This window comes from Orycteropus afer, unplaced genomic scaffold (genome assembly GCF_000298275.1).
Source record: "Orycteropus afer afer isolate SDZICR_OR568_19922 unplaced genomic scaffold, OryAfe1.0 scaffold00007, whole genome shotgun sequence".
Classification (NCBI taxonomy): Eukaryota; Metazoa; Chordata; class Mammalia; order Tubulidentata; family Orycteropodidae; genus Orycteropus; species Orycteropus afer.
The window spans coordinates 19,483,375-19,507,328 of record NW_006921594.1 but is presented as its reverse complement, the minus strand read 5'-3'; the positions used below and the strand labels follow the sequence as shown (position 1 = coordinate 19,507,328).

The following is a 23,954-nucleotide window of genomic DNA, read 5'->3' as shown; positions in this document are numbered from 1 at the left end:
TCCTGATTCCATCTGAGGGCTATCTGGCATGCAGGCACCACATGGTTAAACAGCCATCTGACTACAAATACAAAACAGTGGGTCTCAACCAGTGGAGTTCTGATGGCACAATGGTTAACCTCTTGGCTGCTAACCAAAAGGTCGGCATTTCGAACCCACCTGCCACTCCACAGACAAAAAGACCTGGCGGCATGCTCTTGTAAAGATTTCAGTCTGGGAAACCTTCCGTGGCAATTCTACTCTGTCCTATAGGGTTGCTATGAGTCGGAATCAACTTGCTAGCACACAACAAAAGCAACAGGGGACATGTGGCAATGTTTGAAAACATTTTGGAGTGTCACAGCTCTGGGAGGGTGCTACTGGCAGTTAGTGGTGGGAGGTCAGGGGTGTTGCTAAACATCCTATAATGCAGAGGACAGCCTCCCACAACAACAACATGAAAATTATCCAGCACAAAATGTTAATAGTGCCAAGATTGAGAAATCCTGGTACAAATGAAGGAGAAATTAAAGGATTTGGGCTTGTGAGGAAATTATGCGGGAGTGTTGTGTACAAAGAAACACTAATAGAGTTCATCTCTTATCACCCAACCAAAATAAACAGAGAGAAAGAAAATAACTACTTTTTTTAAACCTGTAATCTGCAGATACCGATGTGTATAAAATAGTCAATGGAAATTAACTGTATACAAAATTACTCACTAAAATCAAACATGCATCTCAGTTTTCCCAATCTGAAATGTATCTTTCCTGACCTTTTTTCCAAAATGTAGAGATGGTTTCAGCTGAAAAATTTTGATGTGTGACAAGAAAAGTCAAGAAGCAGTTTTAACAAAGGACTGTTACAGACCTCCCTGCGCCCTGTGTTCTTTCTGGAGAACTGTGGGGTACAGAGGGTTATTATGCAATAAGACTGACAAGGGAGTGGAAAAAAGATTGCAAAAAGCATTTACTTTCACTATGGTTCATTCCCAAACTTTGGAATATAGGTAAGACATCTCATTACAACCAAAAAATAGTGGCTAACACATTTTTTCTCAACAAGCAGAACTGGAAAAAGACTGTTTTAGAGCTTACAACTGTGAATTTTTTTTTTATGGTTTTAACAGGTTTTTTCAAAAAAACTATTCTTTCTTTTTAATACATTTTATTAAAATATAATTTATGTACGGTGAAATACACAAAACTAACGTGATATGGGGCAATGTTTTTTGTTGTTGTTGTTGTTTTCTGTGCAGTGTTCCCTCCCCTTCCCTCCCCTCCCATCCCTGGTTTAAACTTTTCTTCTGACAAAATGGCAAAAGATTCTGTTCGTAACCTTGTTCAGCAACAGTTCTAATTAACGAAAGAATGCTTATTCCAGGACTGGTATTGGAACTTGATAAGTTTAACCTGCTGTCTTAAAACCTAACAGAAACGGAAATAATCAAAGCCGTGAGTTACTGAGGAGGTAAAGAGTTAGCACCTCTTGCCCTTTCTCAAATGCAGCCTGACCGTATTTGCCACTGTTGTTCCCCATCACAGAACTCAGCAGCCCCGCCTCAGCGCCCAGCTCCGAGAAGCAGAGCCCCATGGCCCAGCAGCACAGCCCTTCGGCCCAGCAGAGTCCTCTGGCCCAGCCGAGCCCAGCCACCCCCAACAGCCCTGTCACCCAGCCAGCTCCTCCTCAGCCACTTCAGCTGCAAGGACATGAAAATAGGTAACATTTCCTTTACATTTTCTGATTCTGCGAGGCAAAGGAGACAGGGAGAGGGGGAATTGGGTACAGGGCAGGATGCAGGCAGGGAGAGAGTCTCCTAAAGTAGAAATTTCCATGTGCATTTGTGTGATTTCAAGATTGTGTGCATTATGTGTGTAGTTTTCCTAGGGAATACAACTCAATGTCTGACCTTTACATTGAGAGCCTTTCCTGAAGAAATTACAAGTGATTGAGGATGAGTTGAAGATAACAAGCAAAAGAGCATATTGAAGAGATCCCAGGTCGAGTAAATAGCATATACAGAAGTCTTTCAGCAAGAAGAAAGATGCAATAAGACCAATGTAGGCTGAGGCAGGACCAAGGTTTGAGATGAATCCAGTGAGGATAGGAGAGCCCAGCTCAAAAGGGCCTTGTAGGCATGTAAAAGATTTTCATTTTCATCTTAAGTATACAGTCATGTGCTGCATAACATCCTTTCGGGAAACGTCTGAGCTCATATACATCCACGGTCCAGGATGCACCTCTGGGGGATACCCACAGCACAACTTAGCAGCAAGCTTGCCCTGCCATCCTCCACCCACATGAACAGGCACCCCTATTGCTGGGTGCCCAGTCTTGCTCCTGAGCACCCAAGGTCATCACAGGGCCCAACCCAGGATGGGGGCACCAGCCTCTCAGATTGTTCCCTTCCTCCCCCAGCCTGCACCAGGAGCCTCCCCACCATGACCTCAGGGCTGTGAAGCCAGCCAGGCATTCACCTGAGGCTTCCACAGTGGGAGCTGCCAAGGCCCCATACCACACAGCAGCATCTGTCTCGTGCACCCAGGAGCCTGGTGCCCTGCAGACACAGGTGTTCACACAATATCCAAATCACATAACATCCTATTTCATAGAACATATGTTTGACATTGAGCAACGCATGACTGTAGTGGGAAGTCGTTGAAGGGTTTTAAGCAGAGGACTGATGACACTGGATTTGATTTTCAGAATAATCTCTTGAGCAGCCCTGTAGAAAACAGACTGGAGGCTGCTGAGAAAGAACTCAAGTAAAGCAGTTAGTAGACTGTTCCCATTGTCTAGTGAGCCATGAAAATAGTGGCTCAGGGAATGATGACAGTAGGGAGAGGAGGAAATGTTAAAGAATGTGTAGGTGTGAATGAATAAATGTTAGTATTTGTACTGTTTGGGCTAGTGATACTCTTGGCATCCCCCTAACTGCTAGTAGTCATCAAGTCAATCCTCACTCATGGCAACTCTGTGTGTGTGGGAAAGTAAAACTGCACTCCATAATGTGTATAGTGGCTGCTTTCTCAGAAGTAGATCATAAGGTTCTTCTTCCAAGGTGCCTCTACAAAAAAAAAAAAAAAAATCACTGCCATTGATGAGTGGATCCAACTCATAGTGACCCCTCCTTGGGTTTCCAAGGTGGTATCTGTACGGAAGTAGATTGCCCCATCTTCCTTCCCAAGAGTGGCCGCTGGTTTGAACCGCCAGACTTCTGGTTAGCAGTCAAATGCCTTAGGCACTACCCCACCAGTGGACTCAAATCTCCGATCTTTTGATTAGTAGCCAAGCAGGTCAACCATTCGCCACAGCCAGGGACTCCTCCTATCCCCCAACCTTTGATCTAATGAAGTCCTTCCATCCCGCACATAGGGTTCAAGGTTGGAATGAAGGATAATGTGAATAAGGCACCTTGAACTTCCAGAAAAAAAGGATGGCATACAAAAACTACACTGTCTTTTTATTGTGGTTGTGTGTAACAGGCAACCTGGGTTAGATTGAGCTATTAAAGACAGAAACAAAGACATGTTCCCATGTTATTTTTTCCCTTTTTGGCTGAAGAAAAACAGCCAACAATCCATGGGAATATCTCTGAATACAAAACCTTCCCACTGGTCTTTCCCATGATTCTAATCTTTTCTAAACATCTGCTTCCCATCTCCTGCCTCCCATGTTGGTGGAGATGAAGTGAGGCCCTTTTTGATTACCAGAAGTCTCCGGGCCCATCACTCACATTGTGGCAAAGCAAATATTTTCCCTGTGCCACAGGTGTTATTTCCATAAAGCCTTGTTCTACTTTGATTTCCCCATTGCTTTCATAGAATAGTAAATGTCTATTGTCCTCAGCTGTTTATGTTTTTAATATATGCCTGGGAAGAGAAGAGACTGAGCCCCACAAAGCGAATGATGCAGAGGTAAGAACTTGACAAGCTGTAAGAAGAGTAAGTCCTAGGTGCCTCAGTAATAAGCCCCCAATGTGTGAGCTTTCATCATGTGTTATTTCGACAGATTGCACTGGCTTTCCTAGGACTCATATTAGACTTAAGAGAAAGGACCTGCGTGCCTCAGAAGTCCCTGAGCCAGTTTCAGACATTTCTTCTTGGCTCTGCCACTGTTGATTAACTTCCTAGCCACAATTCCAGCCTCATCTTTCCAGAGTCAGACTCCCCTAGACATAGATTCTTGCTTCTAGCATTGGGGTGGTTCAGCTCATCCCTGGGATATCAGTTCAACAGGGAAAACAAGTTGAATGAGGCCACAATCATGTCCCATCTGCTACTAATTCACAGCTGGGACATCTAGCCCCATCACAAAAGCAAATGTTTAGTGGATTTTTCTTTTCATCCTGACCACCAAATAAAATATTTTCTAATTCTAGAAATAAAATGGGAGCTCTGGTAGCATAGTGGTTAAGGCACTTGACTGCTAACCAGAAGGCTGGTGCTTCAAACCCACCAGCCACTCTTTGGCAGGAAGATGGGGCAATCTACTTCCGTAGTGATACTGCCTCAGAAACCCAAGGAGGGGTCCCTATGAGTCGGGTCCAACTCGACAGCACATAACAGCAACAACAACAGAAATAAAATATCAAGCTGATCCAAATTTTTGTAAATTTCTTAGAAAACTTCTTAGAAGTTTTTCTTCAATGATATTAAAAGCTTGGAAAGCATCTACTCTAATTCTAAGGATTTTACTCACATTTGGCTGCTAAGCAGAAGGTCAGTGGTTCAAACCCACCAGCTGCTCTGTGGAAGAAAGATGGGGCAATCTATTTCCATAAAGATTTATAGCCTTGGAAACCCAATGAATTGGAATCGACTAGATGGCAGTGAGTTTGGTTTTTGGTTTTACTGGCACTTGGGTTCCCTGGCTTAACTGGATAAGTGGGTACCATTTGCATATGGATAAAATGCATATGTTGATGGTGGTGGGTAGATAATTTGCATATGAATAAAATTCAATAATATTATAGAATCATGTTTCTAACTGCCTTTAAAGGTAGCCTAGATATCAAAGGGAAAACTCTTTGCCTTTTTCTAGCTCAGGCTAGAGATGTCTCTAAGACCCCCTATATGCCAAGCACACACTACAAATTTCCCACTAGTCATTTACACAAGGAGTACCCACCTACAAAACAAATTAAGCCAGTTCCCATCTTAGACTGGGATAAAATCAAATGATGATCTGCTTGTAAATTTCTACTTTGTGAATTAAAATGAGTGAATATTTTACCCTGGCTTATTTAATCTTGGATTGGCTTCCTACTAATACCCTGCACTTTTGTACCCATTTCTCTGTCCCTTAGCATCCTTTCTATGTGCTCAAAGAACAGAAAATACTTTTCATATGAACATAAACAAAACACTAATCAAGAAGAAGCATTTGTTGAAAAGAACAAAACAGCCACTATGTAAAACTAAGTATAAACAGCAAAGTTCACCTTCCCCAGCAAAGGGTAGATATTCCTCCATCACGAGTGACTGCTTTTCAAAATAGCAAGATCAGTGGAAGAGCACTGGGAATTGAAGTCTTTCACAGACGTGGAACCCTAGGTGATCAAGGATTCTTAAAGTGCCCACATGATATATAATCCCACATGGGCAACATCTCCTAGTTCTGGAATTTTTTTCATATCTTTTTAAAATCTACTAGAATTTATCATTAACAATCTGGTTTTAGCATCTCTAAAGTTTCTGTAACAATGGCATTAATTGCTATGAAGGCTACAATTGATGGATGACTTTCTTTCATAAACAAAAGATCTTTATGAAAATGTAATAGACTTTTTTTCTTTAAAGAATCCCGAGTATTCCTTAAATAAAATGTTTCAAAAATTGAAAGCCTAGCCACTGTATCACTCACTTAAAAGTAAGTGACATTCATAAAATATTAAACTTATTTTCCTTATTAAAGTATTCTTCTATGTGCAGTTCAACTTAAAATCCTGATACAAGACACTGGTGTATAATGAAGTTTGAGTGCTTGAAGGTGGGCCTGGATGACAGCTGTTCCAAGAATGACTGTGCCCATGTCTAGTTATGTGCTTAATCTTTGGGGAAACTCTTATATTTCACCTTTTTTTGCTGTACCTCATGACTTATCAAGATGGAAATGAAATACATAAGGGATATTTCATACTGATACCATGCAGATAATGAAAACAAACTGTCTGTGCTATAACTTCAAACGATGTGACATCTAAACCATCAAACAAGCTATTTCCAGAAAAGAACCAACACACACAGACAAGTATCACCCAGTTTGATTCCTTTTGTTAAACCCATACACATGCATAGTTAAGCATCTTATTCAAAGCACATTTTGAATAATTCTGTTCTCAGCGTGTACGCTGTCAGTAGGTGAGTGGACAACTTGCTGAGGTATCAGGTCAAGTCTGAATTATGCAACTCACAAAAGGAATGTCTCACTTCTGAAGGGTGAAATAACACATGGGACCTACTCAAAGGTTGATTAAAATAATTACGTTACTAACGCCTTTCCAGGAACTCCAAATAAACACATCCATTGCTGTGAATTTTCAGTGTATTCTCACCAAGATTAGATTACACTCACAGCAATTGTTCAGGTGCCTTTTGAAATATTTAATAATAATCAGCATCAATGAGAACAAAAGCTGGTAAAGGAACCATCTTCTCTTAAAGGTAAAAGTTCTACTGACTTTAAACCTGTTTTCTTTACACCTTTTAGCTTTTCTCTGGTAGCGTAGTGCCTAAGGCACTTGACTACTAACCAGAAGGCTGGCAGTTCAAACCTACCAGCCACTCCTCGGAAGCAAGGTTGGGCAATCTACTTCCATAGTGATACCTCCTCGAACACCCAAGGAGGGGTCACTATGAGTCAGGTCCGACTTGAGGGCACATAACAACAACAGCAACAAGTATTTTCTCAGTTCTTCATATCTACCATAGTAATTTTTGATGAAATTATTATATAGAATGTATTTTTTTATATCTACTTACATCCCTGAGTAGCTCATTATAGACTGTTGCCATGGCAGTAAGCAATGAACTACAAAATTAAGTGGGCTCTATACCAATTGGGAGGAGCTCTGGTAGCATATAGTGCCTAAGGCATTTACTGCTAACCAGAAGGGTGGGGTTCAAACCCACCAGCCACTCCTCAGTAGGAAGGTTGGACAATCTACTTCCGTAGTGACACCACCTCAGAAACCCAAGGAGGGGTGGCTATGAGTCAGAACCAACTTGACAGCAGTGAGTTTGGGTTTTTTGTTTTTTTGTTTTTTTTTTCTATACCAATCATAATTTTTTTTTTCATTTTCTCTATTAAAGATCCCATAATCATTGATATTGACTATTTTAGTCCCCTTTGGAACTGGGAACCTCCCTCAGCTTAGAGCAATTTGGATTCACAAAACAGCACTAAACTCCTGGTTCTGCTCTCTGTATTTATTTTATTAGTAATTAAATCTAGAAACAAACACAGAGCAAATGTTGGACATAAACACTTTTGCCTTCCCCTCCATCTTATGGCCATCTTACTATCTGATCGTAATATTAATAGCTATTGTCTAGTATTTAAACCTTGAGTAATGTATTTCTGCTTTTCCCAGTGACCCAATGACTTTCTACTTGATTTGTAGTTGATGATTATACCTTGTTATCACTCCTTTAACCTCTGTGAGGTATTCGAAAAGATTTAACTTAGCAGATTAAATAGTCCTCAATTATGTATTTGTAAAGCAGAGATCACTTCAACCATGTTTTCATGATGTTATGGATGATCTGTTATGGATGATTCCAGAGGGTGTGTACTTGTGGGAGAGAGAGAGAGAGAAAAAATAAGACTCTAACAGAGTTGGTTTACTGGTGTTAGAGCTGACTGATATTTTGGGGATGTTAGTGGAAGCTCTGGTGATGTAGTGCCTAAGGCATATGACTGCTAACCAGAAGGGTGGGGGTTCAAACCCACCAGTCACTCCTTGGAAGGAAGACTGGGCAATCTGCCATAGAGATACTGCCTCAGAAACCTATTTTTTTTGGGGGGGGGGATGATTTACTCCCCTAGGTTTGCTGTGGCTATACTGTTTTTAAATAGCCAAAGTCAAAGTAAGATGTCCATGAGTCTCTTTCCACAAAGTTCTGGTTGAATTATCATTTTTACCTTGATTTCTTAAGCAGTAAAATGAAAAAAACATACAATATGGCACTTGTCAATGATTTTTAAATAATATTTACTTAACCTTATAATCCTGAATATGCAAAAGGACCACCAAGAGAAGTGGCTCTCATGAGAGGTCAAGCAATCATTCTAGTCTCCTTAGAAATGCTAAGACTGCAAAGCGAACTCCGTCTCCGTTTATTTAGTTACAGGTCAGAAGTAAAAGCCAGGCAAGATGTGAAACCAGACATCCGACAGCCTCCGTTCACAGACTACAGGCAACCCCCACTGGACTACAGGCAGCCCCCCGGTGGGGACTACCAGCAGCCCCCGCCTTTGGACTACAGGCAGCCCCCACTGCTGGACTACAGGCAGCACTCCCCCGACACGAGGCAGTACCCTCTGTCAGACTACAGGCAGCCCCAGGTACCTCAGTCCCAAGACCATGGCGGGCCCATGACCAAGCAGGAGGCAGAGGAAAGAGCACTCTTTTGGGCTGGAGAGCCAAAGTTTACTCTTAGGCCTGCTGTTATCAGGGTGACACCCTCATCCTTCAAACTCTCTGGACAAATAAATCTATTTTGGAATAAATGGCAGGACATTAAATGCATGCATACATAGTGAGTGAGTGGTAATGGACTGAACTAATCCCTGCTGATATTAGCTAGCTAACTCCTGGCACATTGCCTTTTCAAAGTTTAAAAATGCTCTTATCTGGGACCTCAGAGGGTGATGCTAATGCAGAAAATTTACCAGATGCCAGCAATGAAGGTATTTTAGGTCCTTAATTATTTACAGGGCCTCTTCCCTGTAAATATATATATATATATATATATATATATATATATATATGAGTGAAGAACCAAGCCCCTCAGATTAAGAATAAGGCCAAGCCTGACTGCAGTCTTCCAAGGTGCAGCCTTGGCAACAACTACCAAGCCACCGTCTGTACAGTGTAGTTGTTGTGACAATTTGGTCATATTGAACTCATCTTCAGGAAGCTTCCTTAACCTCCCTCTGCCTCAGTTTCCTAAAGGGGAGCTCCACCTTACAGACCATGGTGAAGATCTAATGGGATAACAAGTGCCTAATGCAGAGCTTGGCATCTAGTAAATACTCAATATTTGGGAGGTAGATACAGAGATATAAGTTGAGCACAATTTCAGCTCTATCAGATTACATTGTGCATTACCATGAATTGAAGATCACCTTTATTCCCAAAGATTTTAAGATGAATAGTGGAAGTCAGAGAATACTGGACATACTACATTTTATATAGATGAGAAATTGCTTTTTGTATATTTCAACTTGATATTCAGTAGTCTGTGCAACAGAAAGTAAAATCCTATTAAATTTCACTTCTTTCATTGGCAAATATGTAATTTACACACACATACACACACACATGATTTTGACACATTTTTTTCTATTATACTCCTTGCAATTTCATGTTTGCCAAGTAAACTGATTCATACCAAAGCAATTAGTGACTCTTTTAATGACCGAGTAAAGGATATGCTCAGAGCTTTTGGAATTTTATTTTGCATTTTGCTAGATTATACAGTCAAATTATTCTTCACAAAGTCCTATCATGGGGAAAATGTTAACTGTGAGAGAGGAGAACAGAGAGACTGATCACAGAAGCATCTCTGATATTAAACAATTATTTATTCCATTTTCTTCCCAATCCCAAAGGATTTTGATTATTTCACTGTGGACATGGAGAAAGGAGCCAAAGGGTTTGGATTCAGCATCCGTGGAGGAAGGGAATACAAAATGGATTTGTATGTGTTGAGATTGGCAGAAGATGGACCAGCAATAAGGAATGGAAGGATGAGGGTAAGAACAATCTCTTTTTGTAGAACTGCTTGATTCTGAGAAAGAAAATCATTGTGGTATTAGACTAGTGTTGAAGCATGTGCTATCACAAAAAAAAACAACAACTGCATTCAAGGTTTATTTCCTTTCATTTCATGACCCGATTTTTAAAGTTTTGGGTAAATTATTTAATAATTATAGTATCTTTCATTTTCCTGCTTATAACCTCCTAACTGAAAAAGTTCAATATAGTATTATTTTTCTAAGGAGAAAACTAAAGAAAATAGACTGTGAAAAAAATCCAAAAAAGTAACTTGAAATGAAGACATGGTGCCATGATTTTTTCTATAGTTTGGTAATTCCATTTTCATTTGATATTGAATCTTTTGAAATTTATTATAGGTTTTATGGGGGGTTTTTCCCCACATTTATTAATCAAATGATTCTGTATTTCTTTGAAATACCTCTTTTGTGTTGACTGGTCTTTGGCTTTGATGTTGTATACACCAGATCAGGGAAAAAGGGGATGAGGCTTCTTGGATAAAGACTGTCCTTAAAACAGTAACAGAAATTTTCCAATTAGAGTGTAAATTCAGGGTAGAGTTTTTAATGTAACAGCTAAGATGAAGCATCTGATTGGTGGGTAACTGATTTTTCATCTAAAGGTGCAAAATAAAACTTGATAGCAGTTTACAACATTGGTGTCTCTCTATATAAAATTAGAACTAGTAAGTGTGTAATAAACCCAGTGCCATTAAGTTCATTCTAACTCATAGTAACCTTATAGGATTAATTAGAACTACCACAGAAGGTTTCTTTCCAAGGCTGTGCTCTTTACAGAAGCAGACTACATCTTTCTCCCACAGAGTGGCTGGTGGGTTCAAACCACTGCACCACCAGGGCTCCTCACAAGCACATGACAAAGGTTAGTTATGCTTATACACAAAATCTAGAATTCCTCCATGCCCTCCTCCTTGCTCTAGCAGTTAATGCAGAAAAGCTCTAGTTTTCAGGTTTGGAACCTCAGATTCTTGTCCTGAGCCTCCAGCCAATTGCTCCTGGACAAGTGAATCTGAGTTCTTGGAGATACTTGATTCCTACCAACAAGGCTACTATTTCTGTAATTCTAATTTCCAAATCAAGGAGTTGTCCACCATGCAAAGAAAGAAAGCAGTGTCTGTTTTGCTCCCTCCCTCCAACGTTCTTTGACTAGAAAGTGGCAGAGCTGGAATTTGACCCCAGGCAAGGGTGACTCCACAGCTTGCAGCTCCAACCCTAATCCAACACAGGCCTCCTCTTCCCTTGTGTAGCGGTGGTTCTAAGGCCTCTGCATGGCTTCTTGACTCCCTGTAAATCAGAAGGGCACCTTCTTAACATGCTGCAAGGTCATTCACAACTTGTTAAACGGAACACAGTCAATCTTTGTAGTGGAAGTGGAATCGACATAGTACAGAGGCCATGGGGGCGCTGCCATTCCAGGATAGAATGTGGAATTGAGCAGTGGCCTGTGTAGGTATGGTCATCTACTCTAAGCAATGACCATATTTGTTAACAAGGACTCTAAATAGCTGGCTGCTGGATATAGAAGTCCTCTCTCAGGAAAGAAGCCTAAACCTAGAAGTACCCTTCTGTATAAAGAGGGCTTTTCTTACAGAGTATAAACCAGGCAGTGGTCTTCGCTTGTTTCTGGGACAAACAGCATCAGAATCACCTGCAAACTTGTTAGAAATGCAAATTCTCAAGGCCCACTAAATCAGAAACTCTGGGAGTGTGGAGCCAGTAAGCTGTGTTTTAGCAAGGTCTCCAGGGGAATCAAGGAGGCCCTGTGTGGCTCAAGCTTTGTTAATCCCACCCAGCTCCCCCTCCAAGGAGATGGTCATCCATTTCCTGCAGTTTGCCTGAGGTCCTTAATCCATATAAACAGACTTAGAATTCTGTAGGCAAGTGCTCAATTTTATGAAAGATGCCTGTTCTCCTGGCAGGTGATAAAAATGAGTTTTCTACCTAGGTTTCAGAAAATAGTATTTTCACTTCTGGTCAAAGATTATATATATTATAAATATATATATATGTATATATATTTCACCATTTCCTATGCCATTTTATAAAGTAATCCATTCTTTCTATGTACAAACTATCCAAAAGGAAGTATTGCGGCCCATTTTTGATACTATGGGCTAGTTTATCTTGGATTAAATATGTATAGTTCTAGCATTTAATTCTGAAAGAAAATGAGCCACTTGGGAGTCACAGACATTTCATGCATCTGATTTCACCATTTGATTTATCTCTGATCTTTAAAATAAGGTTGGGGCTTAGCAGAGAGGGGTGGAACACTTTGTCAGCTGTATCTAGACTATACACCTACTTCTCACTTAACGATATCTCATTCTCCAACATTTCGCATTTACAACAGTAAAAAAAAAATTTACTTAAATCACCTTAAAGCCAGAGAAGGTTCCATGTGTTTTGAATAAGAGAGTGCCTCCCTCCTAAACTCCAGGCCCTTGATCTCTCTCCTCTCACCCCTCTCCCCAGTCTTGGATGGGAATAAAGTTATAAGAGGGGAAAAAAAAGGTTAAATGTTTGGGACCTCAGGCCATTAGCCTGCATGCATGCTACTCAGCCTCACTGAATCCTGGCCAGGCCTGTAGGCTGGTGGCTGCCCAGCCCTCTGAGCAGAGCTGTGGCTTTTGGCCATGAGTCTGAATGAAGGCAGCAGAGGGGTGCAGTTATGTGATGGTCACTTCCCTGCAGACCTGGAGATATGCTATTTGCACCTTTGGGTCACTGAGACCAGGAGGTGATGGCCCTGGGTGGTGGGGCACTTTATAAAGAGCAAGAACTTTGTATGGGTTGGGGTAGTAGGGATCCCATCCTGACTGCAGATCCTGACCCAATACCTCTGCCTGTGGTTTGAAATGGCACAAGTCGACCCACTTACCCAAAGTACAAATCAAATCACAGAGATGAGCAAGCTGTGCACAGCTGCTGTGGGGAGGGACAGCCCATGGGGTGTCCTCTGAAATGACTCCTGGAGTCTGAGGACCATCTAGTCTCAGAAGTTTCACTTAATGCTGATTTTTGCATAACAGTCTTGTCTTTGGAACCTAATCATGTCAATAAGCGAAAGGTGGGTATATTCAGTATTCAAACGTTTTGGGTCTTTCTCACTTGTGAATTCGTGGATTCGCAGGGTACCGGACTCCCTATCAGAGAAAGGAGCTATTTCATGATGAAAATTCAAAGGTACCTATATTATTTACTGTCAGAATTAGGTAAATTTCCACTTTATCTAAAGATCAACATGGCACATAATTAATTCAGATCCTATCTTTATTTTCATTACCAACTTATTACTTAAGGCCTGTCATGGATTGAACTGTACACCCTAAAAATATGTTTCAACTTGGGTGGGCCATGATTCTCAATGGTTTGGCAGTTTTGTACTGACGTAATATGGCAATTATTTCATGATGTAATGATCCCCCATGATGTAATCTGATGTGATCAGCCCTGATCAGTTGTAAGGGGATTAGGGTGGGATGCAACACCCTTAATCAGACCACAGCACTGATCCTATGTAAAGGGAATGTGCCTGGGATGTGGCCTGCATCACCTTTTATCTTACAAGAGATAAAAGGAGAGAGAAGCAAGCAGAGAAGAGGGACATTGGTACCACCAAGAAAGAACAGCCAGGAGTAGAGTGCATCCTTTGGACCTGGAGTGGTCCTTGTGCTGAGAAGCTCCTAGACCCAGGGAAGATCAATATATGTGGAGATCTCCAAGGACCATCAGGTCCCACAGATGCTGAAAGGAGACAAGGACCTTCCTCCTAAACTGTGAACTAAGAAAGAAAGCCGTCCCTGAGAGCCAACACTCTGAATTTGGACTTCCACCTTCCTAAATTGTGAGAAAATAAATTGCTGTTTGTTAAAGCTATCCACTTGTGATATTCTGTTGGAGCAGCACTAAATTAAAAAAAGAAGAAGAAGAAAGAAAGGGAAAAAACAAACTGCGGTATAGTAAATTACATGGTATGGCTTTTCTAGTCATAGTCTTTGTAACTCCCATTGGATTACTGGGTGGGACCATGCAATTTACACTCCTAATTGTTAAAGTCATCCACATGGGGTATTTCTGTCAGAGCAGCATGAAGCAATCTTCTGGGAAAGTCCACTCTCTCTCAGGTGTGTAGAACTCTGATGTTGGGATTGGTTGGTTTTGCCACTCTCTCACGCTCAAAATGAGCCCTCCTAGAGGCAGAAGGATAGGAGCTCTGGTAGCATATAGGAGCTCTGGTAGCATATAGGAGCTCTGGTAGCGTAGTGCCTAAGGCACTTGACTGCTAACCAGAAAACTGGTGGTTCAAACCCACCAGCCACTCCTCAGAAGGAAGGTTGGGCAATCCTACTTCTGTAGTGATACTGCCTCGGAAACCCAAGGAGGGGTCGCTATGAGTCGGGGCTGACTCGACGGCACATAACAACAACAACAACAGAGGCAGTAGGAATCTGACTGCCAGCTAAGAGAGACACGCTACTGACAGAGAGAGGCCCGGCTGAGAGAGACAGAGATGCCCACCTGAGAGATTCCCCTGGCTGAGAGATGGTGGTAGTGAAACCAAGAGGCATGAGACAGAGTGGCAGGCTTACCTGGCCCTCAGAGGCAGAGGCCAGGCCAAGAGGCCAAGGGCCAGAGAGGCATGTCTAAGGGCACAGCAGAAGGGAAACTGTCCTGATCGAAGAGCTGTATTCTGAGCAGATTCCTGAACTTGAATTATAGCCTGTTGCTTCCCTAATAAACCCCATAATCTGTGAGTTCAGTGTGGCCACTGCAGTACATTATCGAGCCCAGCAGAGAGGTGGTGGGTGCCACAAGAGGAATGGTTGGTGTCAAGGCTGGTAAGAGGGCTGGAGGGTAGCGGCACGTCTGGCCTCATAGAAACAGGCCTTGGGCTGTTGATGGTGAGTCTGTCTTCCTCTTGTGGAGTTAGAGGAGGTCAAAAGATGCTGCCTCCCTGTCCCCTCAGCACAAACTTACTGCCAGAGTTAATTCCGACTCATAGCAACCATTTTTAGGACAGAGTCAAACTGTGCCATAGGGTTTCCAAGGCTGTAAATCTTTACAAAAGCAGACCACCTCATCTTTCTTCCATGAAGCAGCTAGTAGGTTTGAACCTTTAATCTTTTTGGTTACCAGCCAAATGCTTTAACCACCATGCCACCAGAGCTCCTTAGAGTTGCTATGAGTCAGAATTCAATATATAGCAGTGGGTTTGGTTTTACAGCAGCACTAGATAACTAAAACAAGGCCTGTCTGTTCTACCTTCATTAGTGCTTATCAATAATGGTAAGGACTTTAAATCCATAGATGTGTTTAAATTATTTCAGCAAGGACCCAGGGTCAATCAATAACTTAATTACTTAACGGCTTGATTATTTTAAACTAATAAATAAACTAGGTAACATATATGTTACCAATTTGGAAATTTCACAGTAAAATTAATTAGAGACTATTTTTTTTCTTTCCTTTTTGAAGTTCCACCTTGATACGACTGGCACCAAGAGCCATATAAATCTTAAACATATGTGCCAATCGTTTTTATAGGCAGCTGTTAACTCCATGGGTATAAGGGCTTGGTTTGAAAAGTTCCATGACTCCAGAGAAAAGTAGTTGAACTAGATATTCATAAGCTATCATTAAATATGCTCAAGATGGCCACAGCCAGCTACCCTGAGGGAATGAATAGTTGCATCTGTGGGCATGGGACCATCATGGCAGGGGACATCAAGCTCAATTGGCATAATATACTACACAAAAACATTGTCCTACATCCTACTTTGGTAAGTAGGGACTGGGTCTTAAAAGCTTGCAAGCAGCCATCTAGATCCAACAATAGGTCTCTACTCATTCAGAGCAAAGAATGAAGAAAACCAAAGGTGTATGGAAACAATTAGTCCAAGGGACTGGTAGACCATGTGATCCTCAGCCTATATGACCATGAGGCCAGAAGAACTAGATGATGCCCAGTTACCATTGTCAACCACTCAGAAAAGGATTAGTGCAGGAGATCCTGGATAGACTGGGAGCACAATGTGGAATTGTTAATGTACTTCCTTCATCCTTACTCTTAATGCATTATTTTCTGTGTGCCCAAACTAAACACACACACACACACACACACACACACACACACTTAGTGATGAAATAAGGTTGGAAAACATCTCTTTTTCCTCCTCCTTTTGTGTCAAAAATAGAAGGAAAAAGCTGGGTAATGATCTGGAAATTGCAGAATATCAGAAATTAAACCCAGTACAGTAAAACTGCTGGAATAAAAGTTACTACTGAAGAGCTTGGCAATTCTAAAAAGTCATTTTTTTATAATGATTAATGAAATACTGTGCCCTTAGGCTAAGGAAATACATACTACTACTTTTGGACACTTAGATAATGTACTAGATTTTCTGAACCTGAGAATTCTCCTGAGTCTTTTACATTAGTCTTGGTTGTAAGAAAATGGTGTTGGCCTGTTTAATGGTACAGGTATGCATAGTCTAACATTGGGTCAGGCAACCAATATACATATATACATTTGTGGTCTCCTAAGGTGGTTCTTGTTTGTTTGTGTAAAAAAAATCACCTCTCCTTTTGTTTATTATTTCCCTCTAATATTTTTAAAGACCCCAAACTCCCAGAGTGAATGAACAGCAGGGCTCCACGGTACATTCCAAACCCTAAAATACCTCCTCCTTCTCCCCCTTGCCCTCCTCTTGGCTTCATTCACCCACCCAGCAGCCATTCAACCTTTCACTGCTGGCACAGGGCAATGCCTGCCATGGCCCCTCTGCTTCTGCCATGGGTGCTGGCAGCACCAGCCAGGCCTGAGGCACTGGTGGGTTCCTGGCTATAGGCAGCAGCAGCAGTTGCAGGTGACCAGGAAGCAGCCACACCAACAGGGCAGCAGCAGCCAAGGTCACCACTGCTAGCCACACTCCCAACACCTACACACCTGGTACCCGCAGCCACCTTCTGTGCCTCCCCATGCACCCCTCCTCACCCTGCACCTGGATGTGTGCAATGTCCTGGACTGCCAAGTTCCCATCTGGCTGCCAAGGCAGCCTCCACCCAGCCCAGCAAAGCTAACCTCCTGGCAAAGCTAACCTCCTGTATCCAGTGGATTCAGCTCTTGGGCTTTGTCCAGGGCAGGTGGGTTCCCATAAGCTTTTAATATAATGGGCTTTATGGAGATTTAACTACAAACTGTATGGGGCTTGTTCACACAACATCCAAATTGCATGATATCCTATTTCACAGAACCTATCACAGACATTGAGGACTGTATGCATGTACAGGGCTTTGCTGTGAAAACAAGGTCAAGTGAATGTCACAGGAAATAGCTAGCATGAGGGTAAGAACATCCTTCTCATGAATTCTGAGGAACCATGGTACAGATAAATATTTTTAAAGTGTGTCCTTAGGCATCCAAGTTGTGTCCCAAGCATCCAACATAACCTAGAAACAGGTAGACATATCCTAGAAATTAGTTACAGGTGAGTGGGGCACCTGCAGCAGCAGGGATTGTTTAGGCAGAGATCTTAAGCAAATTAGTTTGTTTTCTTTTCAAACTGATTAAATAAATATATTCATAGAATATATTTTTTCCCCCTCTTCAGGAAAGCATTGCAATTTCTTTGTGGAAAAAAATTAAGACTTTATTCCCACTTAAAGAAACGAGTCATATCACACAAGTATCATGATAAGGTAAAAGGTTAATGAATTCTCTCAAAATATGAGAACATATTGAGGGCAAACCACAACTGTAATCACTTTGCCTTCCTCACTAGAAAAAATGGGGCTCCTTCTGAGAATCAGATTTATAGGCCAAAGTCAAGATACACAGGAGAAGATTTAGTATTCTTTCTTATATCAACTAGATGTTCATTTTAAAGAGAGCTTGTAGGACCTCCTGTATCAGAAACTAAATATGATGAATACTGTATCATTCCTATGTAAGGGTAAATAAATTAATAAATTTTAAAATTTACAAGTTGTGGGATGACATTAAGGATGTCATATTTAAAGAAAGCAAAAGGTCATTAAAAAGACAGGAAAAGAAGAGAAGACAAAAATGGATGTCAGAAGACTCTGAAACTTGCCCTTGAATAGAGAGCAGCTAAGTGAATAGAAGAAATGATGAAGTAGAAGAGATGAACAGAAGATTTCAAAGGGCAGCTCAAGAGGACAAAGTAAAGTATTATAATGAAATACACAAAGAATTACCTGGAATTAGAAAAACAGGAAGAATGTGCTCAGCATTTCTCAAGCTGAAAGAACCAAAGAAAAATTCAAGCCTCGAGTTGCAGTATTGAAGGATTCTATGTTTAAAATATTGAATGATGCAGGAAGCATCAGAAGAAAATGAAAGGAATACACAGTCACTGTGCCAAAAAGAACTGGTCAACATTAAACCATTTCAGAAAGTAGAGTATGATCAAGAACCGATGGTACTGAAGGAGGAAATCCAAGCTGCACTGAAGGAATGAGCAAAAAACATGGCTCCAGGAATTGATGGAATACCCACTGAGATATTTCAACAAATGGATGCAGCACTGGAGGCACTCACTCATTAATGGCAAGAAATTTGGAAGGCAGGTACCTGGCCAACCGACTAGAAGATATCCATATTTGTGCCCATTCCAAGGAAAGGTGATCCAACAGAATGCAGAAATTATAGAACAATATCACTAGTATTGCACACAAGCAAAATTTTGCTATAAACAATTGAAAAGTGATTGTAGCAGTATTTTGGCAGGGAACTGCCAGAGATTCAAGCTGGATTCAGAAGAAAGTGTGGAATGAGGGATATCATTTCTGATGTCAGATAGATCTTGGCTGAAAGCAACCAGAAAGTTGTTTCCCTGCGTTGTATTGACTGTGCAAAGGTATTCAATTGCGTGGATCATAACAAATTATGGATAACATTGTGAAGAATAGGAACGCCAGAATACTTAAGAGTGCTCATAGGGAGCCTGTACATAGACCAAGAGGCAGTTGTTCAAACAGAACAAGGGGATAATCCATGGTTTAAAATCAAAAAAATTGTGCATCAGGGTTGTATCCTTTCACCATACTTATTCAATCTGTATGCTAAGCAAATAATCCAAGAAGTTGGCTTATATGAAGAACACAGAATCAGGATTGGAAGAATACTTATAAACAACAAGCAATATGCAGAGGACACAACCTTACTTGCTGAAAGTGAAGAGAACTTGAAGCACTTACTGATGAAGATCAAAGACTACAGCCTTCAGTATGGATTACACCTCAGCATAAAGAAAACAAAAGTCCTCATGACTAGACCAATTAGCAACATCGTGATAAATGGAGAAAAGATTGAAGTTGACAAGGATTTCATTTTTCCTGCATCCAAAATCGATGCTCATGCAAGCAGAAGTCAAGAAACCAAAGGATGTATTGCATTGGGAAAATCTGCTGCAAATACCTCTTTAAAGTGTTAAACAGCAAAGATGTCACTTTGAAGGCTAAGGTGATCCAAGCCATGGTATTTTCAATAGCCTCATATGCATGTGAGATCTGGACAATGAATAAGGAAGACCACAGAAGATTTGATGCATTTGAATTGTGGTGTTGGCAAAGAATATTGAGCATACCATGGACTGCTAGAAGAAGGAGCAAATTTATCTTGGAGGAAGTACAGCCAGAACACTCCTTAGAAGCAAGCATGGCCAGACTTTGTTTCTCATACTTTGGCCATGTTGTCAGAAGGGACCATTCCCTGGAGAAGGATAACATGGTTGGTAAAGTAGACAGTCAGCAAAAAAGGGGAAGACCCTCAATGAAATGTATTGACACAGTGCCTGCAATGATGGGCTCAAGCATGGCCGCAATTGTAACGATGATGCAGGACTTGCAGTGTTTTGTTCTGTTGTATATAGGATCCCTATGAGTCAGAACTGACTCAATAGCTCCTAACAGTAATAATAGCAACAATATGACTGAGTTTTTCCAAACCCTCATCTGCACTCCCAACCTTCAAAATGGCAAACATGGCAAATTTGCTTTATTACACTTAAAAACATCAATTCATCAGTCACTTATTGAACATCAGTTTCCTAAAATGTTCACGTTGGTACGAGGGTATAAAATAAAATCTAGAGGTACTATTAATATTACAAAAAAAAGTAAAGTATTAGTAGGGGGAAAGAGAGGCACAATTAGATATTAAGATAGATCATATAATTTGACTAGAATAGTTCTATTAGAATAAATATCAAGGAAAACCATGTAGATCAGAAAAACATGGAATTCTCACTTTATCATAAAGATGTAGAGAGTGGCAAGTTTTGACTTTAATGATTACGTAGTTATTCAACAATCTTGATGTACTGAAAGATAAACAGACAAAATGAAAGACAATCTGTAAATCTAAAAAATACAGGGGAATGGGAAGTAGAAATTTATAATCAAGTCTGATTGTTCTACTTCAGTCATTCAAGAAGGCTAATGTCAAAAGAGAAACACAAATGGCATTCAGATTGTAAGAAGTGTAAGAAAACATTAAAAAAAATGTTACTGGGTCTTCTTGTTTGGAAAAAAACTGGTTATAAGTTTGGAGAATAGCCTAATAAAGTTGATAGAGATAAATTTTTCATAACTGATTAATAAATCTCTGATACAAAGCTCTCAAGGATGTAATCTGATAAAAAACAGAAAATAAATCAAAAACACAGGCAAAGAATAATGAATTATCAAAATAATTTATTGATGAAGCTCAGTGAGCAGAAAATCTAAGAAATCAAGGCATATTTGGTGGGAAGGGATAGTAGTTTTAAGGGCTAAAATAAAAATCTGAGGATCAAGTTAAGAGAGAATTTGAAAAGAGATCAAGTTTTCTCTTAAGATATAATATATCCCTGTTTCCATAAAAGTGAAATATATTCCATATTTCCAAAAATGAATTTTCTATTATAAACACAAGCATCAGTTTATAACTTCACCACCTTATAGCTATGTAACAGCTGTATATGCCTACATAGCATTGTTGAAGATGCCTTACTTATAAAGTAACTTAACTTCTTCCCAAAACTCCCAAGACACAAAGTCTATCTGCAGTGGACCTTGGAGTGACCTAAAACACTGTGTTGGACTGAACAATGTGGAGTTCTAGTGCAAAAAAGCTTACCTATTTTATGTGAGTGTGTATATGTCTATATATACCCACACACAATATACACACAGTCACTCACACAAAAATCAAACCCACTGCCATCAAGTTGATTCTGACTCATAGAGACCCTATAGGACAGAGTAGAACTGCTGCATAGGATTTCTAAGGCTGTAAATATTTACAGAAGCAGAGTGCCTCATCTTTTTCCTGTGGGTTCAAACCACTGACTTAACGATTAGCAGCCAAATGCCTTAATCCCTGCATCACCAGAGCTCCTTTATATACATACATGCATATATATGTGTATCTATATATGTATGTGTATGTATATACATATAGAGGACCTCTGGTGGCGCAGGGGTTAAAACACTTGGCTGTGAACCAAAGGGTTAGCATTTGACTCAAGCCATCATAATTTCAGTAGCCTCATATGCATGTGTGAACTGGACAATGAATAAGGAAGACCACAGAATTGATGCATTTGAATTGTGGTGTTGGCAAAGAATATTGAATGTACCATGAACAAACAAATTTGTCTTGGAGGAAGTACAGCCAGAATGCTCTTTAGAAGCAAGAATGACCAGACTTCATCTCTCTTACTTCAGTTATGTTGTCAGAAGGGTGCAATGCCTGGAGAAAGATATCATGCATGGTAAAGCAGAGGGTCAGTGAAAAATGGGAAGACCCTCAACAAGATGGATTGACACAGTGTCTGTCTTGATGGGCTCCAGCAGAGCAAAGATTGTGAAGATGGTGCAGGACCAGGCAGTGCTTTGTTCTGTTGCACATATGGTTGCTAGGAGTCAGAACTAACTCAATAGCACCTAACAACAACATGTACATATGGAGAGGTAGGGAGTGAACGCACACACACAATTATCTGATAATAGCTTATTTTGAATTTATCACCTTTCCTTCTGTGGTCCAGATATCCCCAATATGACTAGCCTGTACCTACAAAATAAAAGTATTCTATTTTATGTATTGCTTTTATTAAGCACAAAACTGCATAAACCATTCCTAACATTTGTAATATATGAATACTTATACTCCTACCAGGAGCTCTGGTAGTGTAGTGCCTAAGGCACTTAACTGCTAACCAGAAGGCTGGTGGTTCAAACTCACCAGCCACTCCTCGAAAGGAAGGTTGGGCAATCTATTTCCGTAGTGATATGGCCTCAGAAACCCAAGGAGGGGTCGCTATGATTCAGGTCTGACTCGACAGCACATAACAACAACAACAACATACTCCTACCAGCAATGTAACAAGAGTTCTCCCTACTACACGTCTTCACAAGACTTGTATTTCAGGCTTTTAAATTCTCATTCTGGGGCATATAAAATGATGTATCATTTAGGTTTAAATTTTCATTTCTTGATTACAAATGATGTAATCAAGTTCTTGATTACAAATGATGTTACAAGTATTTTTTCTTGTGTCTTTTGGACTTTTATGTTCCCCCTTAAATAAAAATGCCTGTTCGTATCTTTTCCTCAATTTCTGTTAGATTGTTCTTTTCATATTGCTTTTAGAAGCATTTTATATATGTTCTTGGTAGTTGTTTTTCATTGATTAATGTATTATAAATATCTTACTTCAGTTTATACTTATAGTTTCACTTTCTTTATATGTCCTTTGATAAACAAATGGTCTTAATTTTAGTGTAATTGAGTTACTCCACCTTTCCTTTATGGTTTCCACATCTGTGTCTTTGAGAAATCATACCATGATGCAAAATTTTAAAGAATACATCCTATATCATCTTCTAAAAGTTTACAGTTTTGCTATCCACTCATAAAACTTTAATCACTTAGAATTAAATTATCTGTATGATAATAAGGTAGAGATCTAATTTTGATTTTTCCATATGGATAACCACCTGGCCCAGTTCCTTTATGGAATATTCCATGATTATTATAAAGCAATAACAGCACTATAATAAATAAGATTTCTATACATAAAATGGTCTGTTTATAAAATCTTTTTACTGTTTCACTGGTCTGTATGTCTATTCCACAACAGTACCACACTTACTCTAACTTTATAATATGTTTTAAATGTTGGTAGAGAAAATGCCCTCTTCCAACACTCCCAAACACATATCTTAATTTTTCAATAGTGTGTGGATGTTCTTGGGCCTTTGCCCTTCCATATAAATTTTAGAATTTGCTTGTCAAATTTCTTTAAAAAAACTCATTCATATTTCTATAGGAATTGCTTGCAATCCATAAATAAATGTGAGAAGAGCATAATCTTTATAAAATTTAGTCTTTCAATCCTTGAATAAGGTATAATCTAATTATTTAGGTTTTCCTTAAAGTACTTTTATAGTTTTCTCCATAACAAACCTGAAAATATTTTATTAGGTTGACATCTACATACTTTTTATGTTTTATTTTTGCTATTATATGTAGGATTATTAATGTAATTTTGTTATTTGCTTTTTATTTTTATTGTGGTAAAATATATATGTCAAAGATTTTGATACTGTACAGCTACAGTAACCAAAACAGCCTGGTACTGATATAACAATAAACACAGAGACTAAAGGAATAGATTTCAAATTCCAGAAATAAATGCACACAGCTATGGTAAGATGATATTTCACAAGGGTACTAAGTCTATTCAATGGGGAAAGAAGAGTCTCTTCAATAAATGGTGCTGGGAATATTGGATTTCCACATACAGAAAGACTTTTTTTAAATTTATAATTGTTGTTGTTGTTATGTGCCATCGAGTCAAACCTGACTCATAGCGACCCCTCCTTGGGTTTCCGAGGCAGTATCACTACGGAAGTAGGATTGCCCAACCTTCCTTCCGAGG

General features: G+C 40.0%; 1 protein-coding gene across 1 annotated transcript in view; it reads left to right on the top strand.

Moving 5' to 3' along the window:
• The window catches only part of MAGI2 (membrane associated guanylate kinase, WW and PDZ domain containing 2), a 1,828,989-nt gene that overhangs the window by 1,686,018 nt on the left and 119,017 nt on the right, over positions 1–23,954 (top strand). Inside the window, exons 18-20 of the mRNA XM_007945217.1 lie at positions 1,524–1,698; positions 8,328–8,547; positions 9,817–9,960. Coding sequence (XP_007943408.1) covers positions 1,524–1,698; positions 8,328–8,547; positions 9,817–9,960 — 539 coding nt within the window. The remainder of the gene's footprint in view (positions 1–1,523; positions 1,699–8,327; positions 8,548–9,816; positions 9,961–23,954) is intronic.